We start from the raw sequence: 27,142 nt of genomic DNA, 5'->3' as shown, positions 1-27,142 counted from the left end.
GCATTCCTGAGGGTCTGAGTGAGAAAAATAGCCCGTAGAGAGCTGTACTTTTTTTAAAAAATATTTTATTAGAAAGAATCTGTGGAGCAACATGAGAGTTATCGGGAGCTGGTGAAGACTTGGAGTTGGGATGTGGAAGGAAAGCAAGGGAAAGGCCACAGGGTGAAGGCTGTGAGGATCTGCCTCCAGGGCTTAGTTCAGAGCTAAAAAGCAGGAGCTGGGTCGGATTGCTGCAGGCTGGAGGTACACGCTAGGAACACATCAGGATACGTGTCCCTCACCATAAGGGTAAGGAGAAAGACTGGCAAAATATACTTGTGCACAGTGCTGTGAGTGGGAGAGATAGAAATGCCATGGTGATATTTAGAGATAAGGATAGAGCTACCCATGATGGCCTGATCCAAGTGATAGCCAGGATTGCTCTGTGGGTGCAAGGCATTGCACAATCCCCATGGCACTGCCACAGTTTTCCCTTCAGCTTAGGAAAGAGACACTGGAGGAGCTGTACCGCAGGCAATAGGGTGGATGGTCTGATGAAGAAGTGGTTCAAGTCCTGCTCCCCCAGTTGCAGAGAGCCTCAGGTTTGGGGTTTGCCTCTGTGCTAGCAAGCAAGCATCTCCTGCTCTGCAGGGGAAGGACTCACTGACTAGGGTGAGCAAAATCTACCAAAGAAGAGGATGGTTTGTGATTTGTTGTGCCTAATAAAGAAGATAAAAGGGTGGTCAGCTTTGAAAGTCATTGTTGGGACTCTTGATCTCATCATCAAGACACCTGTGGCAGCTGCTGCCTCCGTGCCTTCTTCATTGATCTCCACAAAAGCTTTGTGAATAACTTGTGAGATGAAAAGATCCTTCTTCGCTGACATCCCTGTGAAATCAGCCTGACCTGGATCAAAAGCATTTTGTATCCCCATGCTGCTCAGAGGGGATTTAAGGTCATAATTTTCTTCCAGCTTCAACTTGGGCAGGTATAGATCCACTTCAGCTTTCATCATATTGTCTGATTTGGTCCATTCAGACAGTTTCTCATATGTCAGCTCTCTTTCCACCTGCAATGAGTTGAGGAAGAAAGCAGTCGGAATGTGAAGGACAGGGATTAGGCATGCACAGACCAAGTCTTATTGCTCATCAAGAACCTGTAAAGCAAGACCCAACTACCAGCAGTGACTACAGATGGAACGTGCATCATATTTAGAGGGCATGATTTGACAAAGTGCTGAGTGACTTATACTCCTATTTATTTTCTTAAAGGTGGTGAGGTGTAGGCCGGAAGCCTCAGAGTAGTTTATAATTTTTTTTCCTCTGGTGTGAAGACCACTGCTTTTTTTGCAATATATTACTTATGACAATAATAATAGATGCTTGATGTGTGTGTATATGGATAAATTTTCTCTTAGTAGTGATAAATAAATGGGATGCATGGGAACAAAAGTACGGATAAAAATATTTTCCCTGCTCTGTTTAGAATCTGAAACTGATCCTGGCATAGTCATGAGCTGCTGTTGGCACCTTCTGGGTCAGGGTACTCAGCGCTTAGTTTGAGAAACCTCCCCACAAACTATCAGCTGGAAATCCAGACTGAAAATTACATAAACATTAATTAATACAGCCCTCAGGAAAAGATAATTCTAGGGCAGGGTGATTCAGAGGTAATCCTTGCTTTCCCTATGCTATATTTGCAATAGGAAAGAGGATACAAAATAATCTAAAACAAAACAATCTAATCTAATGTTATGTGGACATAGGTTTTAGAAATACTATGTTTGCAATGTTATCACATGTCCTGAATCCTAAAATGAAAATCACGGTGTTACGGTTTCTGAAACAAAGTATGAGCACATCAGAGCTATTCTAGTGTGATTTTCAAGCCTGTTCTTCCTCACTCTTTTAATCTGTTACTGTTTCGTAGTGTATGTGATGCAACAATAGGTCGGCTTTACCAGCTCCAGGCCAGTAGTGTTATCACTGATGTCATCGGGAAGGAGAACGAACATGCTGAGTTCATTTTCCACATATGGCAACTCAATGATTCTGAATTTCATGGTGGTCTCATGAAGTATGAAAAATTTATCTTTCAAAAACATCATGTGTACTGGTGTAGTCTTGGTCTGGAAAAAATTAAGACATAAAAATTACCTTACACATTAAAAGTATGATAAAATTTACTTGCTTCATTGAACTGAAAACAAGTACAAGATTCAGCAGCATCTGGATACCCAGGAGCCTTTTCTTTAGACAGTATCACATACACCCCCTTTTCAAAGTCTTGGAGATCTTTATAAAAATTAGTATAAACACACAAGCTAAATACCTACTAACTGAATCCCATGTAATGTATTTCTAAATTTAAAATAAAGATTAAGCTTTGATAATCAAGTAACTCTCTTTGCAGGCCTTGGTATTCACCCTGTGAATTAAACCCTTTCTGGCATCAATATATGGTTTGCATGGTAGTGGGGAAGCTGCAGGGATGGCTTCTGTGAGGAGACATCAGAAGATACCTCTGTCAGGCAGAGCCAGTTTCAGCTGGCTCCAGGATGGACCTGCTACTGTCCAAATCTGAGCCAGTCAGTGATATTGGTAGTGCCTCTGTGGTTATCTATTTAAGAAAAGGTAAAAAATGCTGCACAAAAGCAGCTGGGAGAGCCGAGTGAGATGATGTGGGAGAAACTGTCCTGAAGACACCTAAGTCAGCTAGGAGGAAGGGGGAGAAGGTGCTCCAGGCCCTGGAGCTGAGATTCCTCTGGAGCCCATGGCAAAGACAATGGTGGTGCAAGTATCCACCCTGCAACCTCTGAGAGCCCATGCTGGAGCAAGCTCCTGGAAGGACCCATGATACTGTGGAGAGTATCCCTTTTCTGGCATCACCTGTGACCCCTCACTGGACTCAAACTGGAGCAGTTCTTGCAAAACTGCAGACCATGGGAAGGACTCACATTGGATGTGAAGGACTTTACCCCATGGATAGGACCCCACACTTAAGCAGAGAAAAAGTGTGAGGAGGAGGAAGGAACTGTAGAGACAAAATGTGATCAGCTGACTACATTATTAGCCCATTCCCAGTCCCCTGCACTGCTTTGGGGCACAGATGAATCGTAAGTGAAGTTCAGACGGGGAGGAAGGGAGGGTGGGGGGAAGCACTTTGTGTTTGGTTGACTTCACTAATTTACTCTGAGAATTGGAAATAAATTAATTTATTGAAGTTGAGCCTGTTCTGCCCGTGATGGCAATTGGTAAATGTTCTCCCTGTTCTTTCCCTGACCCATGACCTTTCCATCCTATTTTTCTCCCCCTGTCCTGTTGACAAGGGGCAGTGATAGGGAGTCTCACTGGGCACCTGGTGGCCAGCCAAGTTCACCCACCACAACTGTCTGCTGTGTCAGATCCTAAAATTGCACATGTAGTGCAGTAGGTTTCGGGTACATAGTCACATCAGTTGCTTCATGTTGTCTGGCATACAAAAGGTATTTGCACCCTTAATCTATGTCAAACAAAATGTTTATTTCCATTGACAAATAGTTTTGCTTGCTTTTGACACAGTCCAAAAATATGCATGCAGTCAGCAACTGGGAATTGTCAGTGCATGATCATTTAAATACTGTTAGCTCAATGAATAGATAATCTGAATAGATCACCCTCATACACTCAGCTAAAATAACAAAATTCCCTGTGAGGTTTGATACAACACCCAAGGTATGTGTGGGAAGAACAGCTGGATGAGATCCCATGACTTCAGGGTGCCAAGAGCACAAGTGAGCTCTAGGTGTGTAAAAATTGCTCTCCAAAGCAACCTGGTCTCATTTGAAAATGGTATTTTGAGAAATTTCTTCTTTTCCTTAGACTACTTTCTTTAACTTACTTTGCTTAGCTTACTTTATAAAATTAACTTTAACTGTTCCCAAGTATTTTGATACTGAGGAGTTATAAATTTAAAATCCAGTTTTTATGGATATGCATAAACAAGACAATGCTGAGTTACTTTCACAGTTGGTGTTCTCCCTGAGTTTATATGTTGCTATATGTAGTGTTTCAGTGGCATATGAAATACAGGTGAAGTATTTTCTCCTCAGGAATAGACATATTGACATAGGACAACAGGCATATTGACAAGGAATTTACCTTGCTTATTCTGAAGGGCATCTCAGAAGTATTTTTCTCCAGAAATTTCTTCTCCCACTTTCCTTTGAAATAAATGGCATTTACTAAGACCAACACAGTGCGAGAATGGAGAGATCCTGCAGGCAGCAGACTCTGTATTTTCCCTTCAAAATCAGACAAAGAGACTGTTATTTCAGTGTGACTGCACAACTTGCCAATTTTAATTGTTCCTTGTTTGTGCCTACCTCTCTTTCAAAAATGTTTGCATTTGGGAGGGTTTTTTTACTGTATGTATTTATGTTGAACATATGGTAAAAATGACCTTTTGAAGTATCTCTGTGTCCTTTGTCCAGAGAAGTTGTGGATGCCCCATCCCTGGAAGTGTTCAAAGCCAGGTTGGATGGGGCTTTGAGCAACCTGGTCTAATGGAAGATATCCCTGTCCATGGCAGGGGGGTTGGAATGAGATAATCCTTAAGGTCCCTACCAACCTAAAACCATTCTATGAATTCTCTCTCTCTCTCTTTTTTTTTTTTTTCTTTTTTTTTTTTTTTTAATTATATTTATTGGAGTTTTGGTAGTAAATGGCATTGGGAAGTGGGTAAAGCAGAATAGCTTGGATGTTGTGTGAAGTTGGTTGCAAGCAGCTAGAGAAGGCAGAAGTAAAACCTTCGCTTATCATTGTGTAGCCACAGAGTATCTATCTGTGCAAGCCTTCAAACAGCAATGATTCAGAGGAGGCTACAGTATAAAGAATTCAGGGAAGGACCTTGTAAGGAGCAGCAGTCAGGCTGGAGAGAGGCATTCTTCAGACTATTTAGCTGTACTTTACTCATCACCTCTCTGCCCTGAGTTTACATCTTTTATGAATTATTGGCTGTGAGAGCAGTAAATGTGGAAATACAAAATATTTGAAAGTTAGACAAGAAAAAAGCCATCAGAGTGATACTTACTCTCAGTTTTATTTTCTACCCATGCATTGATCTGTGCTCTGACTTGTTCTGCAGCTCTCTTAAAGTTTACAGCTTGTGGCTTTGCATTGTAATAGCTTGTAATGAGTTGTAAGTACTTCTGAAAAATAGGATTAAAGAATGTGTGCTTATTTAGTTAAACTTGCATTATAAAAATATTAGTAGTAATCAGTTCAACAGATTATACAATCTGCTAATACATAATTTAAGAAAACTTGGTTTATATGCGGTAACCTTTATAACAAGGCCTTATACATTCTATTCTAAATATTAAGTAAGAACAGATCAAACTTCAGTCTCAAGGAAATTGATACTTCAAAATTTAGAGTTTGAAATCAAAGGTGGAAAATTTTTAGTTTTGAAATATCCATGAAACCTTTACAATTTTAAAAATTTCTCAAAATGACATTTTTATATAATTTAAATACTTTTTTTTTTATGAAGTAATGTTCAGTACAAGATGGAAGAATAATCTCATATAAAGTTGAACAAAGGCTTTTAGTTTGCTTCAGAGGTGAGGAACCTGCAAAATTTTGTGAGGACAATAAAAGGTTCTGGTAGAATAAAGTCATGGCAGAAAAGCAGAATTAACATTTCCATTGCTGTCTGCTGTGAAATCATTCATGGAGATTCCCAACAGGAAATTCCCTCGATTCTCTGTATAGCAAATATACATGAGATTATGGAGAAAATGAGTAATATACATCCAGAAGGACAAATTGCTGATTACTCAGGAAACCAAACAAACTCCAAAATCAAAGAACAGTAATCTCATTTAAAACTCCCTTCCAAGGACCTGGAAGATGATTAATACAACATCAGTTCTGAAAAGATTTCAGAGATACAGATAATTACAAACTCATTAGTCGGTGTGGGGCAAATGAATAGAATGGGCGTAGTGAGTGTATGGGTTAACGTGACTTATTGGAGAAGTGTCAACATTTTGTAATAGGAAATCAAAAATCACAAATCTGTTGGAGTTTCCTGAAGGCGTTAGGTGGCATATGGATAAAAATACTGAGCCATTACAGTCCTTTTGGATTACCAAAATGCATTTTGTAGGACTTGTTACCAAAGGCTGAGCATCCATGGGACTACAGAGATACCTCCATCTAAAAGACTAGAAACCAAGAGTAGGAGGAAAAAACATTCACAATGAAGGGTTATTTCTGCTGGAGTACCACAAGGATATGTGTACTGGCATCTGTGCTACAGTTTTTTTTCTATAAAATCAAAGTCTAGATGTTTACATTAAATATATATATTAACATATTTATCAGTGATCCAGTAAAGTGTAAGATATAGGAAGTGATTGTTATGGTTTAGGAATGAGGTATTGAAGCTAAGCTATAATGGACAGGTGCATGAAAAAAACCTGCCTAATCATGGCCAAAACTGCAAATGAAAATATAGGAACTATGAAGAAAAGAGTAGGCAACAAAAGAGAAATTTCCATAATGGCACTTTATAATGCTATAGTATGTCCAATGTCTGAGTTTGCAATGCAGCTGTGGCCTCCCCGGTCTCAGAAATGCTACAAGTATAAAAAATACAGACACAGGGGATGAGGGTGACCAGAGATGTGGAGCAATGTCCTTCAGAACAGAAATGAACCAACAGCAATGCCAACAGGCAGCAAGCTCAGAAAGCAGAGGTGCTTCCTGCAGTGAATAGCTCAGCTGTGCTGAGGGCTGACATAGATTCAAAAGACAAATGTGCAAAGTCCTGAAACAACAGCTCATCATGGTCACTTAAGTAGATATGCCCTCTGGTTCAATGTGTACCTGAGCTGCAGATCAGTCGGTGGCCACAGCAGATTCTAGAGGAGAATCACTACACAGTTTTCTCATGCACTTGCCAAACTATTGCCCACTGCTAAAAACAGAGTGCTCTTGCCTCTCCAAGACTAGCTCTCTTATGGTTGTCCTTGTGTTCTCACTTAAACCCCAGTGCTATCCTTTCAAATTTTTTATTGTCTCTATTGATAATCACTCTTAATGTCAGCATATTCCCACATAAAGATGTTCAACTCACAGGCAGTAATGGGTAGGTCTTTTCCTCATACAGTCGGCTGGCACTCTTCAGCAAGTAAGTGCTTCTTCGTTTGTTGATATCACACAGGAGCTTTTTGAAGCCAGAGTGGATGTTTTCTGCTCCCTCATGCTCAGGATCCTTGGAAAGAGACACCAATTAATAGGATTTTTTTTTTTTTTGTCTGATGCACCTGCTTTATTTAAAATGTTCATGTTGTTTTAATTAAAAAGGAGCTTCAGGGAATGAAACTTTTTTGAGAATGTTCATGTTTGCAGCACTGTGTATAACTATATAAGTGGGATTCTACCTGTAGGGCAATGATTTATTCCTGCAGTGCTTTGTGGGCATTTGGGGTCATCATCTGATGGTGCACCAAGGAAGCTGAGTTTCCTCGTTTTTGTCATTTTCAAGGCTAGTTTTCAGTTTCTCAAGGATCCATTAATGCAGCCTGGCAGTTTTTGAGATGTGTTCTACCCTCACAGAAATGAATGTCAGGGCACAGACTTACCAACTATTCAAATTTTCCTGCTTCACATGGGTGTTTTCTGTTGCTGTTTGGATTTGGGAGAGGGCTTGTTCTGGATGTCAGTGTTGATGGTCTTAGGGAGGATGAGGTTGCTTACCAGCTGTTTCCAGCTGTTGATTTGCAAATGGGGAAGGAGCTGCTACATGTCAGCTGCTCCCCACCAGCTGCCTGGATGCAGTGTTCTCCCCCATGTCATGTACTGTGCCCTGCACATGAGACACCAAGAGTCTCTGCCACTGACTCAGGGTGACTCATCTGTCATTCCTTGCTATGATCTTTTCTCACTCATGCTGAGACGTAGGCTGCCAGGAAGGACACCTAGGAAAGAATTTGGTAGCCAGAGGACATGGGATACCAGAGGCTGGTTGTTTTGGGGTTTTTTTGTTTTGTTTTGTTTTTGTTTTTTGTTTTTATTTGTTTGTTTGTTTGTTTATTTGTTTTTAATGAGATGGGAACAGAACACAGAGGCAATAGGGGGAAATATCTGAAGGGAAAGATTAGACAGACTTCATTACAATTTATGAAGTCAGTGAGTTGCTGAAATGAATGTGAGTGCAGTGATCATCTTGAAAAACCATCTCACACCATCAAGGGACAGAATTACATAATCTCCTTGCCCTTCTTATTTGAAGTTAGTCTAATTTAATTTCTTTCAGTTGTCTCTTAGTTTCTGTGCTGAAAAGAAACATGTTTTGTTTGAGTGTAATACTTTTCAATGATTTGTGAGTTAATTTGTTGAAAAATATCTGGGCCATTTCTCCTGCTGGCAAGTCTCTGGGGAGCTGATGAGCAAGGGTGAATCAACACACATTACCTTTAAGGGGAATTTTGTCTGCCTGATGTGTCTGCGCATACAAAAGGAGGAAGGGACTTAATTGGGTAGGGCTGGAGTCAGGTGTGAATGCAGTAGTTGTTTATCACTACAGAACATATACCCCAACCAACCTGAAGGTGATAAGAAATGGAATTTTCCAAAGCACATTAGGACCAATGATTTTTTGATATTTTCACAGCACAGCTAAAACCAGTGAGATAGTACTATGGCCAATCAAAATGCTGTTAGTGTCTCAGTTCTGCTTTTGAAAGACTGAATTCATGAGTTTTACAGTCATATTAACTGTTCTTTCACTTTTTCTTTATATAGTTCTTACTGAACCAAGACAGTAGATAATAGACTGAAAACAAGCAGATGTTAAAAGCCTAAAGCAGTGGTTGCACTGGATTACCCCATTCTTAGAGATTTTTATCTCAGGGTCTTTTGTTGTAATAAATACCGTCTTTCTTTTCTTTGGTCTTGCTGGAGAAGGCCTTCTTGTCTCAGATGAACCTTCTTCTCTTGCAGTCTGGTTAAAATGAAGAACCTGTGATGATGATGATAAATAAAGACAGCTTGTTTGTTTGAGATTATTATTCCCAGGGGTTATAAATATCTTCGTTTTGTATGGTAATCCACCAGCCATGCCCAATGATAGTCTGTTGAAGTTATTGAGGACAATTATATGTTATTGAGGACATTGATTACATCTCTGTAACTGTATCATTACTATATAGATTTTGGCCACATGGACTTCTTAATAATAAATCAATATTGTGACTGGAACAGACTCCCCAGGGAGGTGGCCACAGCGCCAAACCTGCCAGAGTTCAAGAAGTGTTTGGACAATGCTCTCAGGCACACGGTGTTACTCTTGTGTCCTGTGCAGGGCTAGGAGCTGGCCTCAATGATCCTCATAGGTCTGTTACAACTCATCATGTTTACAATTCTGATGTTTTCAATACTCACATATCTCCAGTATTCAAGGAGGAATTACCATTTTTATGGGCTAACTATGTCACAAACTGAGATTTATGCCTCTCCCATGCAGCCAAACATATGTTCAGGAGAGTTTGCTAACTTCTGTATGTAGTATGAGAAAGCAGATATACTGCTGCCAGAACTAGCTGAGGTCTAGAAGCAGTGATATCTTGCTCAAGAGATTATCTTCAGATTTCCTTCCTCTAGCATGTCGTAGTGCCATATTAATTTTTTTAATAAAGGTGTGTCTTCATTACTTTTTTGGCATTATATTAGGTTAATTATTCTGTCCAGAGGGCAGTTAAAATGGAATCTCCAAGAAAGACCAAGAGTAGCCTCTAATGTCAATAATTTCTCATTGATAGACCACTTGCAATGCTCTGAACTGTAAGTGTAAGCTAAATATAGGGTTGGTGGAGAGCAGAGATCTTGGAAATAAAGTGGAAGTGACCTGCCATAGTGTTGGTACAGAAAAGAGCCCTACTCATGCTGTCAGTATTGCAGATCATTGTCCACCCATGTTATTCCTTGCTGTTCTCCATAGGTAGAATAACAGTGCAATGTATGTAGGAATCCTCTGAAGGTGGGACCTGGCTCATTTCAGAACTTACCTCAGCCATCTGGTTTGCAGTGTCACCTTTTGCACCCAGGTGGACCATGGCAAGAGCAGTTGCAATACTCCAAGGAGAAAAGAAAATGTTTTGGCCTTTGGAAGTTTCATTCAGCTTTTTGTAAAGGTCCAGAGTGAAGCTGTTGGTTGACACTGAGAGAGATTCCATTGGTACACCTGAGACAAACGAGTGTCAGAGAGAGGTGATGACTGCCCCTTTGCTTCTTTTAAAAAATGCAAGCTGCCAGTGGGAGATTGCTTGCACCTCTCAAAAACAGTCTGAAGATACCTCTGGGTAAAAAAGTATTTTACCCTGGGTAAAATACCGCACAAAGACCAAGTACAGTCAGCTAGTATGTTTCTTTCTAAGACCTGCATTTTTTTTCCCCTCCTCATCACTTTCAGTGTCCTTGCCAGGTTTCCTTGTTTTTCATCAGTTGAGTACAATTTTAGCTAGAAATGTTTTCAGAGTTTAGACTTGTTTCAAAAAATTATTTGCTCTTTTCCTTATTTTCATAGAGTTATTATTTAATTCTGAAAGAGTGAAACTGAATCATTTCTCACCATGCTACTTGGGCTTTTTTCCTATTTGTTTAAACTTCCTCTACTGTTATTTTCTGCTGGGAAAAAAAGTGTAATTTGGGCAATTCACTACAAATATATCCTGAAGACTACTAGAGAGATACAGATACACATACAGATACAGGGAGATACATGTTCTTGGTATAGGTAAACCCATATTTGGAAGCTAATTTCTGTTTTTCAAGAAAATTCTTTTATCTTACATACAACCCCAAATAGTTCCTCTTTTAACCAACAACAAATTTTCTCTGGTTTCCTGCTGGCTTATACTCCACATTTTCCATCTGTGTTCTGCTTCTTTTCCTAAGTATGTTTTTACAGGACAAAACCAAAGAAAACAAATAACCACAACCCCAGGATTAAATTAATACATGGAACCAGAACAAATAATTTTGGTCCATGTAATACCTTAATAAATATTAGGACAAGCTCCAACATTTCCATTGTCTTCATCAGAATAAAGGCTAATAAAACATTTGGTAAAGTCAGTGTCATATGGCATCAAGGGAAATGTAAACATGAGATCCACAACAGCAACTGGGCATTTAAATTTGTGTGACTAAATAAAAAACTGCAGTCCTCAAAGGGGGCTGCTCCCATGAAGTGTCAAAGTGGAGCCTCTGAGGTCCTCAAGTTCTGTTTTTAAAGCTTCTTAGAGCTCTGCAGCAGCTTTGAAGCATTCCCAGGAGTGCTTCAGAGGTGAATGCCATGTAGCCTAGCTCACACCTAAGCATTTTTAGGTCCTTCAAATCACATATCCTACTGCTGTTCCTGGAGATGCTGATACTCCCTGGTGATTAAGGCACCCTTCCTACAGGTCAGGAAACTTTCTACCCTCCCAGTCTCTGTAGGTTTTGCCCAACCCTGGTTTGCATTCTGTCCACTGTGCCTCAACACAAGATTTTCTGAAGGGCTACACTTCATTGTAAAAGATAAACACTCCCTTCCCCTGAATTACTTTCATGCCATCATTTAACCACTCAGTTCCAAAGAATTTAAGTGAATTTTTAAGACTTTCAAATGAAAGCTAGTTATTTTAATACAAATATCCAATTACCTGAAATCCCGAGAGAGAAAAGAGTAAAGATCTGTCTTCAGTCAGGGTCTGTGGCAGTCTGTGGGGCAATGAGTATTTTTGGAAATGTAGAAATATTTGCACCTCCCTTTTCTTATCCACATCCTCTTCTGGCATTAAATGTGCTCATTCCCTCATTTATTCCCAGTTCTCCTCTCTATCACCTGCTTTCAGAACTTAGAGACCTCCTCAGTTCAAGGTCACTTGAATGTGAGGTCACAACGTTAGAATTTGGCCCACAAAAAAAGTAGGAATTGCAGAAAATAATTCAACCACACTGCATTGCCAACAGATACAGTGAAATAATTTTGCAGCTTCATTTTCTCTATACTCTACCAACTGGGGAAATTAATAGGAACTGATCTCAAAGTTATGGCTAAAAGGGAATCTTGAATTAGCCTGTTAGTCTCATTGATCCTTTTGTTAAATTTGAGGGGAAACCTCAGGTCACATAAAGCCTTTATTTTGTACAAGGATATTTTGAATTTTTGCTTTTTTTTTTTTTTTTTTTTTTTTTTTTTTTAAGAAAACACATCACAAAGGAAGTTCAGAAGATATTTACACAGTCACCTAAAATAAGTGGTGAAATAAGTGAGCTCATTTGAACTGGTAGATGCTGTTTTAAAAGACTTCTGGTCCTAGGAAAGTCAGTGAAGGTGCTATAGATACCTACATTGTACTGAGCTTGCTATCCATCTATGATGGACTTAGGGAGTTTGAATTGTCCACCAAAAGCTGAAAAGCTACTTGGAAACTCTGCTTGTAATGATTTCTTTTACTTCAACTGTCATATAAGGGCAGGGAGTAAAAACAGGACAATGTGTAAAACTGGGTATCAGCAAAGGTATAATGTAAGATGTAAAACACAAATGCTTTACTTTAAACCCGTGTAATTCTGGTCTCAAACTGTGTAACTATAATTAAATTGTATTGATAAATTCCATTTGTGATCATGATCTGTCTTTTCTGCTACATTCAACCTTAGTAAAGAATGGCCCCTGCCCAACTGTATGGCACATGCAGAGTAAACAAATTACCTGCATGCTGTCAGCCTATATAGAAAAGTATGAAGTTCATCTTCAGTATGAAGTTCATCTTTTGAACAAAGATTATATTTTCATGCTTTTATAAACTTAAAATCTGACTGCTGCATATGCCATGCAAGGTTTCAAGAGAGATATGTGTGCCTTGCTTTCTTCATACCTTTTGTTTTTAAGCGTAGTTTTTGTGCCTTGCATGTTCATCTTATTTTCTTACTTCAGAAGTATATTAGGCAATGTTTTATTTACTTATGAGCTTAAGAAATGTTTCCTCTTAATATGCTGTTGTTTGTTTTTTAGATCAATTCATAGGGAAAAAAAAAAAAAAAACAAACCCAAGCAGTTAGTGGTACTACAAGCTACAAAGATTGGCCAAAAATACAGGAAAATGAAGAAAGGGTTCCCAAATTGTGTAGACACTCTTTGTGGTATATACTACCTGCTGCAAGATCCTGTTTAGTAAGAGACATTGGAGTTACACAAGAGAACGCATTAGCTAAAGAAGTGCTCTTGGTTTTGCAGTGCCAGGTGTAAACAGTGAGAGCAAATAGTGAATTGATGCAGACAGAATGGTAGAAAGGTTTCACTGCATCACAATGCCCGACCTATTGACTTCAAGTGGATTGACCTTTAACAAATGGTCATTAAAAAAGTTTTTTTTGAAAAAAACCAGTTATTTTCCTCTGGCATACTGAAGAAATTTGGTCTTTTTTGAAGCCATCTTTCATTCCTATCTGGCTCAGCAGGGAGTTTGTATCTTTCTGCCTGACTGATTACCATATTAATGTATCTGTACCTTGTAAAATGGTCCACTCTGAGTAGGCCTTTCAGGTATTTGTTGAAGATGAGGTCTCTTGCAGTTATTGCTAGTAATAAGCAGCAGAATTTAAAATCGGTGTTAGACTAACTCTAATTATGGATTTTTGTTCTGCAAAAAATCCTATTCATCTATGTTGCCTAGGAAGAAAATGAGACCAAGTATCACATCTGTTGCAAAAGTGGGTTTCTTGTGCCTGCTTTTGTTGACAAAATAAAACCTTTAAAATATGGATGCATTTGCATTGCAGCTAGAAAGCAGTAGGGGTTTATATATCCTTGTCTTGTATACTAACAGTGCACCAACACTGTAAATTTTCTTGGCTTTGTTAATGTAACCTATGTCTACCATTTCTGCTTTTCATGAATTCCATCTACCACAGAGGTGCCAGGGATTATTTTATGAATCTAAGATTGGTACTGGAACACAAACCCCCTGTTTTTCATTGTAGGATAAACAAAGCATGATAATGTGCTGCATTTTGACAAATGTGGAATCACTAAGTGACAAGCAGTCCATGCTCACAAGATCTTTGTGTTGAGACTTGCTCTATCAGTTTTCAGTAAGTACTTCTTTTTTTAGTTTTCAAAGTTCCTGTGACTTTTCAAAGAGGAGTTTGTGGACCTTAAGTTGCAAATTTTGAAACAGAACAAGGCTTCTTGAAAACAGTTATTTGGAAATGCAGCCATGTTTCACCTGTTACTTGACTAATGCCTTACAGGATGTAACAAAGAAGGAACCAGGCTCTTCTCATAAGTTCCCATGAGTTTTGCATGGCCTGTTTTTTGATAGCAAGGGGGCCACAGAGGTGGTTCCTGTGAGAAGCTGCCAGAAGCTTTCACCATGTCCAGCAGAGCCATTCTCTGATGGCTTTGAAGATGTACATGCTGCTGGCCAAAGCTGAGAGAAGTTGGTAACACCTCTGTGATAACATATTTAAGAAGAAAATCAAAACAAAGTGCACAGTTTTTTTCTAACCAGAGAAAAGGAGGAGGTGAGAACATGTGAGGGAAACAACATGGAGACACCAAGGTCAGTGAGAAGGAGGGGCAGGAGGTGCTCTAGGCATCAGAGCCAAGATTCCTCTGCAGGCCGTGGTGAGATCATGGTGAAGCAGTTGTGCCCCTGCAGCTCCTGGGGGTCCACAGGGGATACAGATATCCACCCTCAGCTCATGGGGATCCACAGGTGATGCAGAGATGCACCCACAGTCCATGGGGATCCACAGGTGATGCAGAGATCCACCCACAGCCCATGGGGATCCACGGGGGATGCAGAGATCCACCCACAGCCCATGGGGGAGGTGCTCGTGCTGGAGTGAGTGGATGCCTGGAGGAGGCTGTGATCCTGTGGGATACCAGGTAGAGAGAGGAGGTCCCTACTTCCAGTTGGAGCAACCTGTCCTTGGAGGACTGCACCCCATGGAAAGAAAGAGACCCACGTTGCAGCAGTTTTGGCAGCGCTGCTGCTCATGTTGGAGCCATGCTGGAGAAGTTCACAAAGAACTGTCTCCCGTGGGAGGGACCCCATGGTCTCACAGAGGAAGGACTCCTCTCCTCTCTTATTGTATCTCCTATTATCCTCTGATTTAGTTTGTAATAAATTCACTTCGTACCTCTAAGCCAAGCCTTTTTTGCCCTTGGAGTGTTTTCTCCCGGTCCTTATCTCAAGTCAAGAACCCTTTGTCAATTTTTTTTACCTCTCCTCTGCCCAGCTGTGGCAGGGGAAGGTGAGTGAGTGACTTTTGTGGGTGCCTGGTGTTTGGCCAGTGTCAAACCATGACAGATGACAAGAGGTAATGGGCACAGACTGATAACATGAAATTCATCTGAACATAAGCGAGGATGAAGATGGTCACTTATGAGGAAGGTCAAACACTGGCATGAGTTGCCAAGAGAGCCTATGTATCCTCCCTTAGTGGAGACAGGTATTCAAAATCCAACTGGATATTGCCCTTGGCAACCAGCATCAGTTTAGCCTGTTTGCATAGTGGGTGGGACCAGATGTTCTCAAATAGCCACTTCTACCCTGACAATTCTCTGTTTCTGGAAGGGTTAGCCTGACCTGAGACCCAGATGCTGGTTACCATGACAATAATGCAGGGAAGCACAAATGAAGAGCACCAGTGTTGCCTGCAGTAGATGACCTCTGCAGCCCTGGATGGGTTCCTTTTTTTCTCTTTCACACTTTTCATTTGCATTCTAAGTCATACCCTGGAATGTGTACTCTTCAAGGAAAGCTGAGACTGGGAGTGGCTTGGTAGCCAACCCAGCCTGTTTGACCCTTTGCATCTCTCATCAGCTGGCAGTCACTGTACTGTAGTTCCTCTGAGAGCCTCAGAGGTTCTGCTTTCACTCTTCTTGTTTTTCACAGCCTTCACTTACATGTTCTTCCACACCTAAAGAATGAACTTCTCAGTAAAGCTGAGTCAATAGCACACATCTGGGCTTCACTGGGGTAGGCCCTGAGGGACAGACAACTAAATCCTGAGCTGTGGCTTACAGGCAAGGGAGGGCATTGATTTTTGAAGCAGTACTTTGTGCAGGGAAAAAGATGAGGATATAGTTTGTTGAAGGGAGATGTAGTGCCAAATAGAATGCTTTCTGGAGAGGTGGAGTGAGTTGTAATTATAGGTGGTGTAATTCTGTTGAGAGTAAATGCTTTTACTGTACCTCCCTCCTGCATTCAGAGCCTGTTCTCTTATATAATGTTCTCTGACACATAGTTATACTACCACAATGGCTGCAAAACCTTATGCTTTTCCTTATGGCCACAAGAACAGCACAACTGCTGCCCTCCCAAGCTGTCAGAGGGAACTGATGCTGCCAGTACAGCACGGCTTGTTCATTCTTGTACATGGGTAAGAGGGATGTGTGGAAAGTTCATTTTTTTCACATTGCTTTTATCATATTGCTTGAACATGGGCAAAAGGGATATTTGGAAAGTGCTGTTCTAGGACATTGCCTCTGGTCAGACTCCTTATTTCTTGTGTGTTGTGAAAGGTATGTTTGTAAATGCGCAGGATGACATGCAGAATAACAGCGTTTGGAGGCCTATTTGAAACCTAGTGAAAATAAGACATCAGTGTGTTAAAGTTTCTCAGCTTTGTCAGTTGGGATGGTGTGGTAGTTGATTTGAATGACAAGAACGGAAACATGCTCCAGCTGTGCAGAGTGCAGGATGCTATAAAAGAACCAAGTAACGCAGTGTCTTGAATAACACAAACACAATTTCATTTATTTTTTTAAATGCAGCTCATGGTAAAATAATAAGTACAGCATCAATAAAAATCAAAATTTCACTGGTGCTTCTGTCAATACCACAAATATATTTTCTGAGATGCAAGGTACAAATCAAACATTGGTTAATATTACAGGTGGCAAGGAAGCTTTGCAGGTATTAACCAGGAAACAGGTATCATTAAGTAAAATTAAAAAGCGGAAGCAGATTTAAATTCTAACAAGTTTAGATTACATATGAATAAAAGATGGCAAGAAGGCCATCCTGATAGTTTTCTTAGCATTTTTGCTGGTTGGAAATCTCAGCAACCTTAAACTAAAAAATTTAGAAAAATGTGGGAAAAATGCAACATGATTAGAAGTCAGCAATTTAATATTAAGAGTTGGACAATTTTCCTTCATAGTCTTATTTTTTCAGGAAGCTGAAAGAGCAGGAGAGAATGAATGTGATGTGCCTATACACATTTGGTGAGACAGGATGGTAAGGGGCATTCTGAGATTATTCTGGATTTGTATTAAAATTTGTTAATTTCCAACAATCATTGACATTTGAAATTGAGGTTATGAAATAGCATTGTAGTATAAATACAGATTTCCCAGTGAGGATAAGAGAGTAAAAGAGAGTATACAAATTTCTACAAGTTTGTGGGTTTTTTTGAGTTGTTTTTTCTCTCTTTGACCTGTGTGCAGAGAGCTTTTAAGACTCCACCTTACTTTTAAACAACAAAGCCAGTAGAGCAGATTTTATAAAAGGGAGCAAAACTGTGGTTTTTGGTTTTTTTTTTTCCTGTTTAGGACTGTCTCGGTAGGACAATAAAAAGAAGCAGTAGAGAGGTGTTCTTTGGTGCTCAGGATGGTTTCTGTTTGCTGCCTTCTTTGAGGGGGGTTGGTGTAAGGAAAAGAACAGGCACTTCAGTACAGGTGGCTACATGGCTTAAGGTTGAGATTTTAGCACCACAGTTCACTTTTTTTTCCATTGAACAGTGAACCTTGGTTGCTGTCTGAGAGCACGTAATAATTCATTCTAGAGGAGAGCAGAATCTACCAAAAAAGAGGATGCTCTTGGACTTGTTGTGTCTGATGAAGAAGTAGAAAGGGTGGTCAACCCTAAATTTCAGAACATGGGCAACAGGCATACTTGTAACTTCTACTATGACAGCAGTAGCAGCAGCTGCCTCAGTGCCCTTCTCATCAACTGCAACAAAAGACTTGTGTAAAACTTTGGAGATAGCTATAGCATTCTCAGTCATCCCACTGAAATCAGCATTGCTGCTGAAGGCACTGTGCATTCCCATCCTGATCAGAGTATCACTGATATCATATCTCTCTTCCATTTTGAATTTAGGTAGGTACAGATCCACAAGAGTCTCGGTCATCTTCTTGGAATCAGTCCATTCGGACAGCTTCTCATACGTCAGTTCTCTTTCCAGCTATCATTTAAGAAAGAGAAGGAATTGGGTGTTTGCAGGGAAAGACAATTAATTAACTATGAATTAATCAATTTCATGGCAATGTAATGAATTAAACATTTTAAATAGCAAAAGTTATATTTTGCTGAAAGCATGTAATACAAATTGGTTTTACTAATGATCAGAGACAAGGTGCACAACAAATATTCAAGATTTAATGCTGCAAAGTTTTAAGCAGTGCCCTTTCCAAATTCATTGCAAAAGAGAGATGGGAAGGGCATTCAACAGCTGCCATCCCCCATGGTAGTTCTTTCCTCTTTTTTAATTCAGTCCTGATGTGACTATAATTGCTTTGTGGCACATGGTTTGGTCCAGTTCTATAAAAACAGGTGTTAAAACTATTGCATATATTTCCTTGACAGCTTTGAAACAAAGTGCTTCTGGCAAAGTCTTTCACTACCACTCTGTGTCCTGGGAACTATGTCACCAGGGTTCAGCTCAGATCAAATGGAGGAAAGCAATGAATGGTATAGACTCCAAGAATTTAACAATCATGGAATTATAGTAACTACAGTAGAAGATCTCATTATTGTAGCAAATGCAGTCTCACCAAATCCTAGTTTTTCATTGAGCGGACAAATGGTGGGAGGGGAGAGGGGGGAAAAGAGTGACAACAATATGGAAATAAACTTCCAGGCCATGAAGAAAAGGTGTCATCTCAGGAACAACCTGTGACTTCTTGGTGGTGTCTCTTCTGAATGTGCGAGGAAGGGAGACTTAACTCTTACAGATCATGTAAAATTGGGTGTCAGTCAAGGGGGCTGTTGAAGAGCTGAGCTGTCTTCAGTTCCTACCAAACTAAGGTGCTCAACATGGAAGAACTTTCTTGGGATTAGATAAGTATTAAAGAAAATTAATTCAGCTAGTGGAGAAGGTCAAACAGCATGATAGCATGTCCTCAGAAAGAGAGATACTATTGTAAGCCTGCCTTTTTTTTTTTTTAGTTCCTGAGCAGTAATAGAAAATGGTAGTACCTGTTCGAGACCCGTACTGTTGTCTTTGATGTCATCAGGAAGGAGGATGAACATACTGAGTTCACGTTTCACATATGGCAACTCAATCATTTTGAAATTCATTGTTGCCATGATGAGAACTGGAAATGTTTTTCTGGTGTACATCATCTTTACAGGCTTGGTCTTGTTCTGGAAAGTATTTTTTTTATAAGTAAGAAATCATTCATTGAATGGAAGGGTGATAATGTCTCAGTGCAGAGCAAGGAGAGATAATTTTAAAAGAAGCTTTTAAAACAGTGATTTATTATCCATTTTCCAAAGCTTTTCTTGACTAGACAATATTGCTTATCTTGGTGTCTGTCCCAAAGCTTTTGTAGGGGGTTGAACAGAGATATTTTTCTCTTCTCTCCAAAAAATGCCTAAGGAAGAAGAGAGTTAGAAATGTCTGCAAGGATTAGGGGAATGGAGAAGGTGTGGAATATGGCCTTTCAACACTCTGGAAGGAAAACAGCTGTGGTTTAAGAGGATGAGTGTTGTGCAGCTTATCAGTGGTCTCCTCTCTCTGCGGAGATAAAAGGTGACCAGCTGATTGATTGAGAAAAGATAACGCTAGTGTGAGAGCAAAAGGGCTCATGATGAGATGAGTTCCTGGGAAGCAGTCAGGTTGTCAGGAGTATGTAACTTCTATTAACATCTGGATCCCTTCATTCAAGGAAGCAGCCCATGTGTACATGCTAATCATAGGGCAGAAGGTACACTTTGTGGGAGTTGCACAGAGCTCTTTAACTATGAATTCTTAACATCTCTTCTGGATTCATGCCATTAACATTGCTTCTAGCCTCACACAGCCATGCTCCAGTTCAGGGCACCCTGTTGCAGCTGTGTTTGAGCAGGAATGATTGTGGCCTGCCTGGTTGCACAGTGCAGAGGCCTGGTGCTGTACTCATCCATGACATGCCATGTAGTTCCTATCTATGAACCCTGGACTCTTAAAATCATGTTTTTACAATTTAGTCAATTTTGGTGCTGCTTTACTGAAAGGTTTTAAATGTCTGTAGTGATTTTGGAAACAGTAGCTGTTATCTGGAGCTCACTAACATTTACCTGAGCACATCCTAATGTTTCAGTGAGCTGAGAACTGACAGATTTTGCTGCAACCAGCTATTCTGGTTCTAGTTCTGGGTCTAGTTTCCACAGGGCTACCTAAAAGACTTATGAAATGGAAAGATTTCAGCAATAGCTGTTGTGACCAGGTTGTTTACAGTAAGAAGGATACTAAGGAGGAACTTACCTTGCTCAGTCGGAAGGGTTGCAGCTCTGTATCTTCTGCTTTAAATTTCACTTCCCATTCTGCCTTGAAGTAAATGGCATTTATCAGGATCAGCTTGGTGCTGCTTGTCACATCTCGTGGACTCAGCAAATTCTTGATTTTGCCTTTTGAAAGCACATGAGTCAGATTTCAATCCAGAATAGCACACTGAGGACATTTTGATCAGTTTTTCTCTCAGTTCAGCTTCTTAGTAAAAAGTCCATGCCTCAATGCCCGGTTCCCTGAAATGCACCCCTGACATAAATCAATGCAGTTCTTTACACTCTCCAAAGCTGTTTCCTGACCTGTCCTCCTCGCTGAGAGGGGCTTACTCCTTCTTCCAAAACTGTCTCACCTTCATGGCAAGGAGCTAGAAGCAGAAAGCCTCACTGACTGGTTACACCAGGTTGAAGGAGGAGCCCCTCTGCCCAGTGCAGAGTGATACAGCAGGGCAGGCATCCCCCCCTGCCCTGGAGCACTCTGGTAGGCAGAGGTGTCTCTCCCCTCTGCTCTGCCAGTGGTGCCTGGGTACAGTACCAGGACATGGCTGTGCCTGAGGACCACCTGCTGCAGAGCACAGTGGAGTCAATGGGAATCTCCTCAGGGAGCTCAGTGAGGTTCAGAACAGGTGTTTGAAGCTGTTTAAGTGTGCTGCTCTTTCTCTGTCCTCCCACCTTATCTCTGCTCACTCCCCACATCCACATTGGAAGGCATGACCTGGCTGCTGCAGTAGTACCTGGCTGCTGCAGTAGCACCTGGGGAAGTAAAGGCACTTGCCCAAAGTTAATGGCAGACTGACTTTGTGGGAGAGTAAAGGTGTTGGGATTGAGCCCAGCTTACCCTCAGTTTGTTTTTCAACCCAGGTGTTGATTTCCTTTCCTGACTGTTCTGGTGCTGTCTTAAAGTTAATCTTCTGTGGCTCTGCTTTGTAGTAGTTCTTACTGAGCTGTATGTATGTCTGCAAAATAACAAAGAACTGAGCAAAATGTTCAGTACTAGAGAAATATACCATTTTTAGCCCCAAAAGGAAGTTGTTAGCTCTCATACTTGATAGATTCTTGGATCTAGAGGACTGCAGGATCTTGGTTGTTACTTTATGCTGGACTGTGGGTTAACAAGTGAGAAATAACCAAATAACAGAAATTTCACATCTTTTGTTCCAAGGCTTATCTGGAGAAATGAGGAAGACAGCGTGCATCCTATGGGTGTGCTTATTTTAATTTCTTATTTACAATTTTATATATTGGGGGTTCCAATACTAATGGCACATTTCATGTGAAGGATTGTAGGGATCTACAATACAGTCAAATTAAATTCTGTGAGCAGACTGAACTGGTATTTTCCAGTTAATCACTGGAGTCCAGAGCTCCTATTCACAGTATTGAAGGTCAGCTTCCAACCTGTTCTATTAATGGCAAGTAATTAAAAAGAGAAATATTTTTGCACCTTTTCTTCCTCTTCCCTGAGATTTAACTTACAGGCAATAACAGGAAGGTTTTTTCCACGTAAATGCGGTTGGCACCTTTCAGGGAGTAGGTGCTTCTGGGTTTGTTCATGGCAGTCAGGAGCTTCTTGAAGCCAGAATGGATATCTGCAGCTTGCTTGTTCTCAGGATCCTTGGAAAAAGAAAACAAACTTTCAGCAATTTCATTTGTGCATGAAGCTTTCAAAACATGCTAAGCAATGTGTACAGGAGAGGGACTTGGGTTCCTCTTCCTTACTGTTTATTTTCTCAAGTTTATTGTCACTGCAAATTTGCAGAGCTCATTTCATGACTGGATTAACTGAATTGTCATATAACAAACCTTCCAGACTATCCCAGTGACTCATCCTTTCAACTTCTGAAAGTCTGAGTGAGTGAAAGGAACTGAACATCATCCTGTTGTGAGATATGGCTGGGGTTTGTACTTTAAAGAGAAGTGCAGACAATAAATGCTGGACTCCTAAATCTATATGTGGACATTTTAATTCTGCAGATTCTTTCTAATGGAATTTCAGTTCAAATAGATACCAATTTTCTTCTCTTTGGTCTCCCCCGAGAAGGTCTGGCCACAGAAGAAGAAGCTTCAGCTCCTGCTCCTACAGTGAAATGAAGGACCTGCAAGCAGAGTTTTCAAAAGATAAGAAACAGGCATGAAAGACCTTGTGAAACTTAAAGTCAAATGGGGATCAGATGGTTGTCATGTTTCTCTTTTTGTGATAACTCACTGTGCTATCTGCTGCTTAGGTGATGAATCAAAAGGATGCTGAAGCTGTAGTGACAATAGATCCCATGGAATAACAATGAATAGCAGCATCTCCCTCCCAGACCACCAACACTGTGCTCTTATCTACATGCTGCAAGGCAGAACTCCCTTCCACCACTGTTTCTCCCAACAATAGGAATGTGTTTGTGCAAATCCAAATGGTTCTCCCCATGATAATAGTACAAAAGTAGCTTACCTCTGCCATCTCAGTTGCTGTAGTTCCTTTTGCTCCCAGGTATGTCAGAGCCAGAGCAGCTGATATGCTCCAAGGGGAAAAGAAAATGTTTTTTCCCTTGTTGCTCTCATTCAGCTTGTTGAAAAGATCAATGGTAAAGTTGCCAATTGATGTGGAGACCACTTCCATTTTTACAACCTGGAAAAAGCCAACAGACAGAATTGCACTATTTGAATGTTTAAACTTTTGTAAATTTTCGTACACAGTATCCATTAGTGAGAAATATTGCATATGCAAGACAATAGATTTAAAACTAATAGCATAGCTGTATGTTTATCTTCCACACAGATACTGTTTGACACCTGTTAGGAGCACCAATCTATTTTCGTTTTTTTCCCCTCTTTTATACAGCTGCAGTTTTCTTTGTGATTCTTTCTGCCTTTGATTTCCAAAGATATGTAGATTTTTAACCTCTATATTAATTTTCCTTTTTGTCCTTAACTAATGATTTATCAAAGCAACGTTCCCAGGAGAATTTATATGCATTTTTAGTGCATTGGTTCATAACATGTTTGAGTTTCCTACTACTACATTTGGATCTGTATAGAATTTACAGTTGATACTGTGAAAGGATTTAGGCATAATTGTCAGGCTCATTTGCTTTTCCTGGCCGGCAACCTATTCTGAATAGTTTCATGAACAGCAAAGCTGTTGCTTCCATTTAGACTTACACAGCTTATTCATTGTGTGTACCTACCACCCTTTCTATATGTTCCAGCAATTTTATTTTCCCCAAAAACTGTCAGATGCCTTTAGGTTACGAGTGCTCCAGGCTTTAAGATATCTACCCAGTAATAGATGCCTCATGTAATTTACCACTCAAGAGACCAGAAATGCTTAGATTATTATTGTTGTTGTTGTATCTGTGGAATGGAGCAACAAAAATTGTGGTCAATCTTTGATATCTGCAGGTATTTATGAAGTGTTTGGTTTCCAAACAATTGCATTCTTTCTGGCAGTCATTATGCCCTCAGGACCATATCTGTACCACAGAGTGATTTTCTTTCCTTGGAGAACACAACCAAGAGAGCATCAGGATGGGAATTTCTGTTTTCAGCTGATGAATACTGCTCTGAGTCTCTGGCCTGATAATGTGCAGTGCTGCGCCTTCACCTTAAGTACAGAATTATTTTATCAAAATGAAGATTTTACTTGTAATGCAGTCACTGCCCTAAGAAAACTTCCCTGCTTCTGAATAATTCTGCCCCAAATTAGCAGTTTTCTGCAGGCTTACAACATTATTTTCTCTAACGGTTGACATTTAGAAAAACACAAGGCAAGAATAATGCATTATAACACAAGTATATAATCATTTACCCATACAGTCACACACGGCACAGATTTCTTTTTAAAAACACCATAAAAATTATTTAAAATTATTTAAATATTTACCTTTAGTCCCGTGAAAGAGAAGACTTAGGTCTTGTCCTCAGTCAGGTTCTGCATTTGTGTGTTAAGCAAGTTTTAAATTAAGGAACACATTACTGTTTGCCCCTCCCTTTCCTTTTTATCTACAAACACCTACCCAAAGTTGCTCCCACCTACCCAAAGTTCCTTTCTACCACATACCCAGAAAATCTTAGGAAATATTGTCCTTTTTGTTGACCTGGTCACTTTTCAGGTTTAGAGATTTTAAAAGGGCAATGGAATAAAAATCTCAGGTCTGTTGTTACCCCACAATAGCCTACTGAGAGGTTAGCAAAGCAAGTTGCTGATTCCAAAGGTTTTTTGGTGTTGTGGAGATAATTACTCTGTTTTTTAAAATAATTGACTTTTAAAAAGGTTACACAATACTTGGTTTTGGCTTCTGGATTTAAGCAGATATTGAGGGTCTGATTCTCTTCTCTGTGACTCCTGACTTTCAAATGCAGTACCTCAGCATAAAACACCAAGCTTAGTGACTGAATTGGGCACTGGGTGTCCAGTTTCAGACTGAAGATCATTAGGAACACAGAGGCAAAGATGTGAAGGAGGGTAAGGGATGGGCACCCAGCTGGTTGTGTTGTTGAAGAAATCTCATTGAAGTCATGGCTGGGAATAATTTGAGACAAACACCACAAAACCCTGAGTTACTGCACAGTAAGGAGGAGGGCAAGAATTGAAACAACCCTGCTGGGAGGGCTCAAGCAAAGACAGAGAGAAATAACACAGGTAAACATGGCACAAGAGCTGTTACTTTGAAGTCCCAGAAGAGGGACAGTGATGGAAGAAGAACATGGTGGCAACAACTCTGAAACCCTAGAGGGCAAGAGAAGGTGCAGGAAAGGAAGGAAATTGTACTGTGTGCTAAGCATTTTACTGCAAGCCTGATTACAGGAGTACAGTGGGTCAAGAATAAAAAAAAAAATGTCAAAAATCAGTGTTGTGCAAGGCAGTGAAGAAACACCAGAAATTAAACAAGTGCTAGGTTTAGTATGGTAATCCTCCAGAATTCTGGATAGGAGAAAAGTCAACTGAATGGTTAGGTGGTGAAAAAGCCCAAACCAGGAGACTCCCAAGTCCCAAAGATATATACTGTGAGCAAGATAGTTGCCTTTGCTAGTCAAGATTCAAGGAAGCCATACAAGATGAGAAGAGGAGATGGCAAGGCAGAGTAACTTTTGACAAGAGAGAAAAAAATCACATATATTAATTAAAAGGGGCATCCAGAGATCAAGCTCCTGCTTGGAGCAGAGACATGAGTAGATAAGGTTAGCCATAGCCCTTCCAAGGATAAAGATTCCACAACATTTCCAGGACTTCTGTTCACCCTAGGAAAAGGTTGTTCACAAATGTATAACTCACTTTTTGTGTGTTGTGGCCACTGCCCCTCAGTGATGATATGGTACTGCCAAAAGGACATCAACTATGTCATCTTTGCAACCATGCTTAAAATAATGAAGGAGAGAGAAAAGGTGACTCACATTTCCACTGACTTTAAAGGCCTGAGTGAATTTATGTTCATGTTGTCATAGTTTTGTTCCTCCTTGGCCTTCCAGGTGTGGCTTTTCTGTCTTTATTCCCAAGGCTTATCAGAAAGTGCTTGAGAGGCTTATCCATGGGGACATGCTGCTCTTCCATGAGGTGAAGGAGGGCATGGCAGAATTGGACCTGAATGCACAGGGATCCAGTGTCATGTTTCATGACTGAGACAGGCAGAAGGCTTTTCTCTTGGGGCTCTATAGGGATAGTATAAAGCATGTGCTTCATAACACTCTTCCTATGTTCCTTCCCATTTGGGAAGCAGAGCCATAAGGGACCCTGGGAGTAGCTGACCACTTGAATGAAAAGAGAAAGGATGCAGGGACAGTCAACAATCTCTGCCAGGTAAAGGGAGTCCTGCTGTTTCAAGAAAATGTGTTTGTAGTAAGATGCTGTTGATGTGTGCAAGTCCATTAAGAAACCTGGTCCTTTGCTGTCTGTTGTGAATTCATATAGTCAGGAACACTCCCTGCAAACACACATGACTGATCAGGACACTCTCTTAGGAGAAAGAGCAGTGACAGGAGTAAATATAACCTGGGAGATTCACATTAATCTTCCAGAAAGCACTTACGGCCATTAGTATTACTTGTATTAGCTTCAGACTTGGTTCTCCCATTTAATCTTGTCTCAAACCAGTGAATAAGTGGCAAAGTAAAATGAGAGCAAAGCAGTACAGTGCTAGGCTGGAAATAGTGTTGTAAGGATGAAAGTTTACAAAGGAGAAGGTTTTGAGGTACATGTGTTTTATTTTCCTAGTTCTATAATGTTGTTAATAATTTCAAATTGCTGTGGTACAGAGATTAGAAAGTATATGTGTTAACTCCTTTTTGAGCAAAAAAAAGAAGAACCAGTATCAGGAACAAAGGTGATTTTGCAGGTTTATTTCATTGCCAGTTCTGCCAGTCTGCAGAGTTGGTATAAAATGGACAAGAATGCAGGTGAGTAGCCTGCCTTGGGGATCAGCATGATCTGAAACCAATGGAGATACAGCAGCATTCTGCAAGGAGATTTTCCTGGGTTTTCTTCTTCTTAGGTATCAAAACTTTAAAATTACTGGTTGAGCTCAACTCAGTCTGTTCTGAATTGTGGAAGTTCTTGTTCACAACGTGCTGAAAAGACATAGTAATGTTCTTCTTTGCACAGTTTGGTACTTAGTGTGTAGTGCTAGCATTTTGGAGTTC

General features: G+C 40.3%; 2 protein-coding genes across 3 annotated transcripts; both read right to left on the bottom strand.

Annotated features, from left to right (window-relative positions):
• Nucleotides 1–40: 40 nt before the first annotated feature.
• LOC110470708 (heterochromatin-associated protein MENT-like) lies at nucleotides 41–11,846 on the bottom strand. 2 transcript variants are annotated; one of them, XM_021530564.3, is made up of 8 exons: nucleotides 11,672–11,836; nucleotides 10,034–10,209; nucleotides 8,902–8,988; nucleotides 7,102–7,239; nucleotides 5,050–5,167; nucleotides 4,119–4,261; nucleotides 1,940–2,107; nucleotides 47–1,048 (listed from the first exon to the last, which is right to left on the bottom strand). In XM_021530564.3, exons 2-8 carry the CDS (start codon nucleotides 10,199–10,201, stop codon nucleotides 647–649), a joined length of 1,224 nt encoding a protein of 407 aa, XP_021386239.2. In that variant the 5' UTR covers nucleotides 10,202–10,209; nucleotides 11,672–11,836; the 3' UTR covers nucleotides 47–646. The 2 variants fall into 2 exon arrangements, with proteins under 2 accessions (XP_085429574.1, XP_021386239.2); XM_085573448.1 differs by lacking the exon at nucleotides 1,940–2,107 and having other exon boundaries at nucleotides 41–1,048; nucleotides 11,672–11,846.
• Nucleotides 11,847–16,757: 4,911 nt separating this feature from the next.
• LOC110470706 (heterochromatin-associated protein MENT-like) lies at nucleotides 16,758–24,539 on the bottom strand. The gene is made up of 8 exons (XM_021530561.4): nucleotides 24,390–24,539; nucleotides 22,959–23,135; nucleotides 22,528–22,614; nucleotides 21,995–22,132; nucleotides 21,357–21,474; nucleotides 20,499–20,641; nucleotides 19,229–19,396; nucleotides 16,758–18,215 (listed from the first exon to the last, which is right to left on the bottom strand). Exons 2-8 carry the CDS (start codon nucleotides 23,124–23,126, stop codon nucleotides 17,805–17,807), a joined length of 1,233 nt encoding a protein of 410 aa, XP_021386236.3. The 5' UTR covers nucleotides 23,127–23,135; nucleotides 24,390–24,539; the 3' UTR covers nucleotides 16,758–17,804.
• Between the last annotated feature and the right edge of the window lie 2,603 nt (nucleotides 24,540–27,142).

Source organism: Lonchura striata, chromosome 2, assembly GCF_050655825.1.
Source record: "Lonchura striata isolate lonStrDom1 chromosome 2, ASM5065582v1, whole genome shotgun sequence".
Taxonomy (NCBI): domain Eukaryota; kingdom Metazoa; phylum Chordata; class Aves; order Passeriformes; family Estrildidae; genus Lonchura; species Lonchura striata.
This window is presented reverse-complemented; position numbering and strand designations above follow the sequence as displayed.

Coding starts and splice junctions, on each gene's coding strand:
- LOC110470708 (XM_021530564.3), bottom strand. CDS start 10,201: ATGGAATCTCTCTCAGTGTCAACCAACAGCTTCACTCTGGACCTTTAC. Junction 7,240..8,901: donor GACCAAAGAAAAGAAAGACG/GTATTTATTACA, acceptor TCTCTTTCCAAG/GATCCTGAGCATGAGGGAGC. Junction 1,049..1,939: donor ACACTACTGGCCTGGAGCTG/GTAAAGCCGACC, acceptor AACTCATTGCAG/GTGGAAAGAGAGCTGACATA.
- LOC110470706 (XM_021530561.4), bottom strand. CDS start 23,126: ATGGAAGTGGTCTCCACATCAATTGGCAACTTTACCATTGATCTTTTC. Junction 22,133..22,527: donor GACCAAAGAGAAGAAAATTG/GTATCTATTTGA, acceptor TCTTTTTCCAAG/GATCCTGAGAACAAGCAAGC. Junction 21,475..21,994: donor AAACCTTCCTGTTATTGCCT/GTAAGTTAAATC, acceptor GTTATTTTGCAG/ACATACATACAGCTCAGTAA.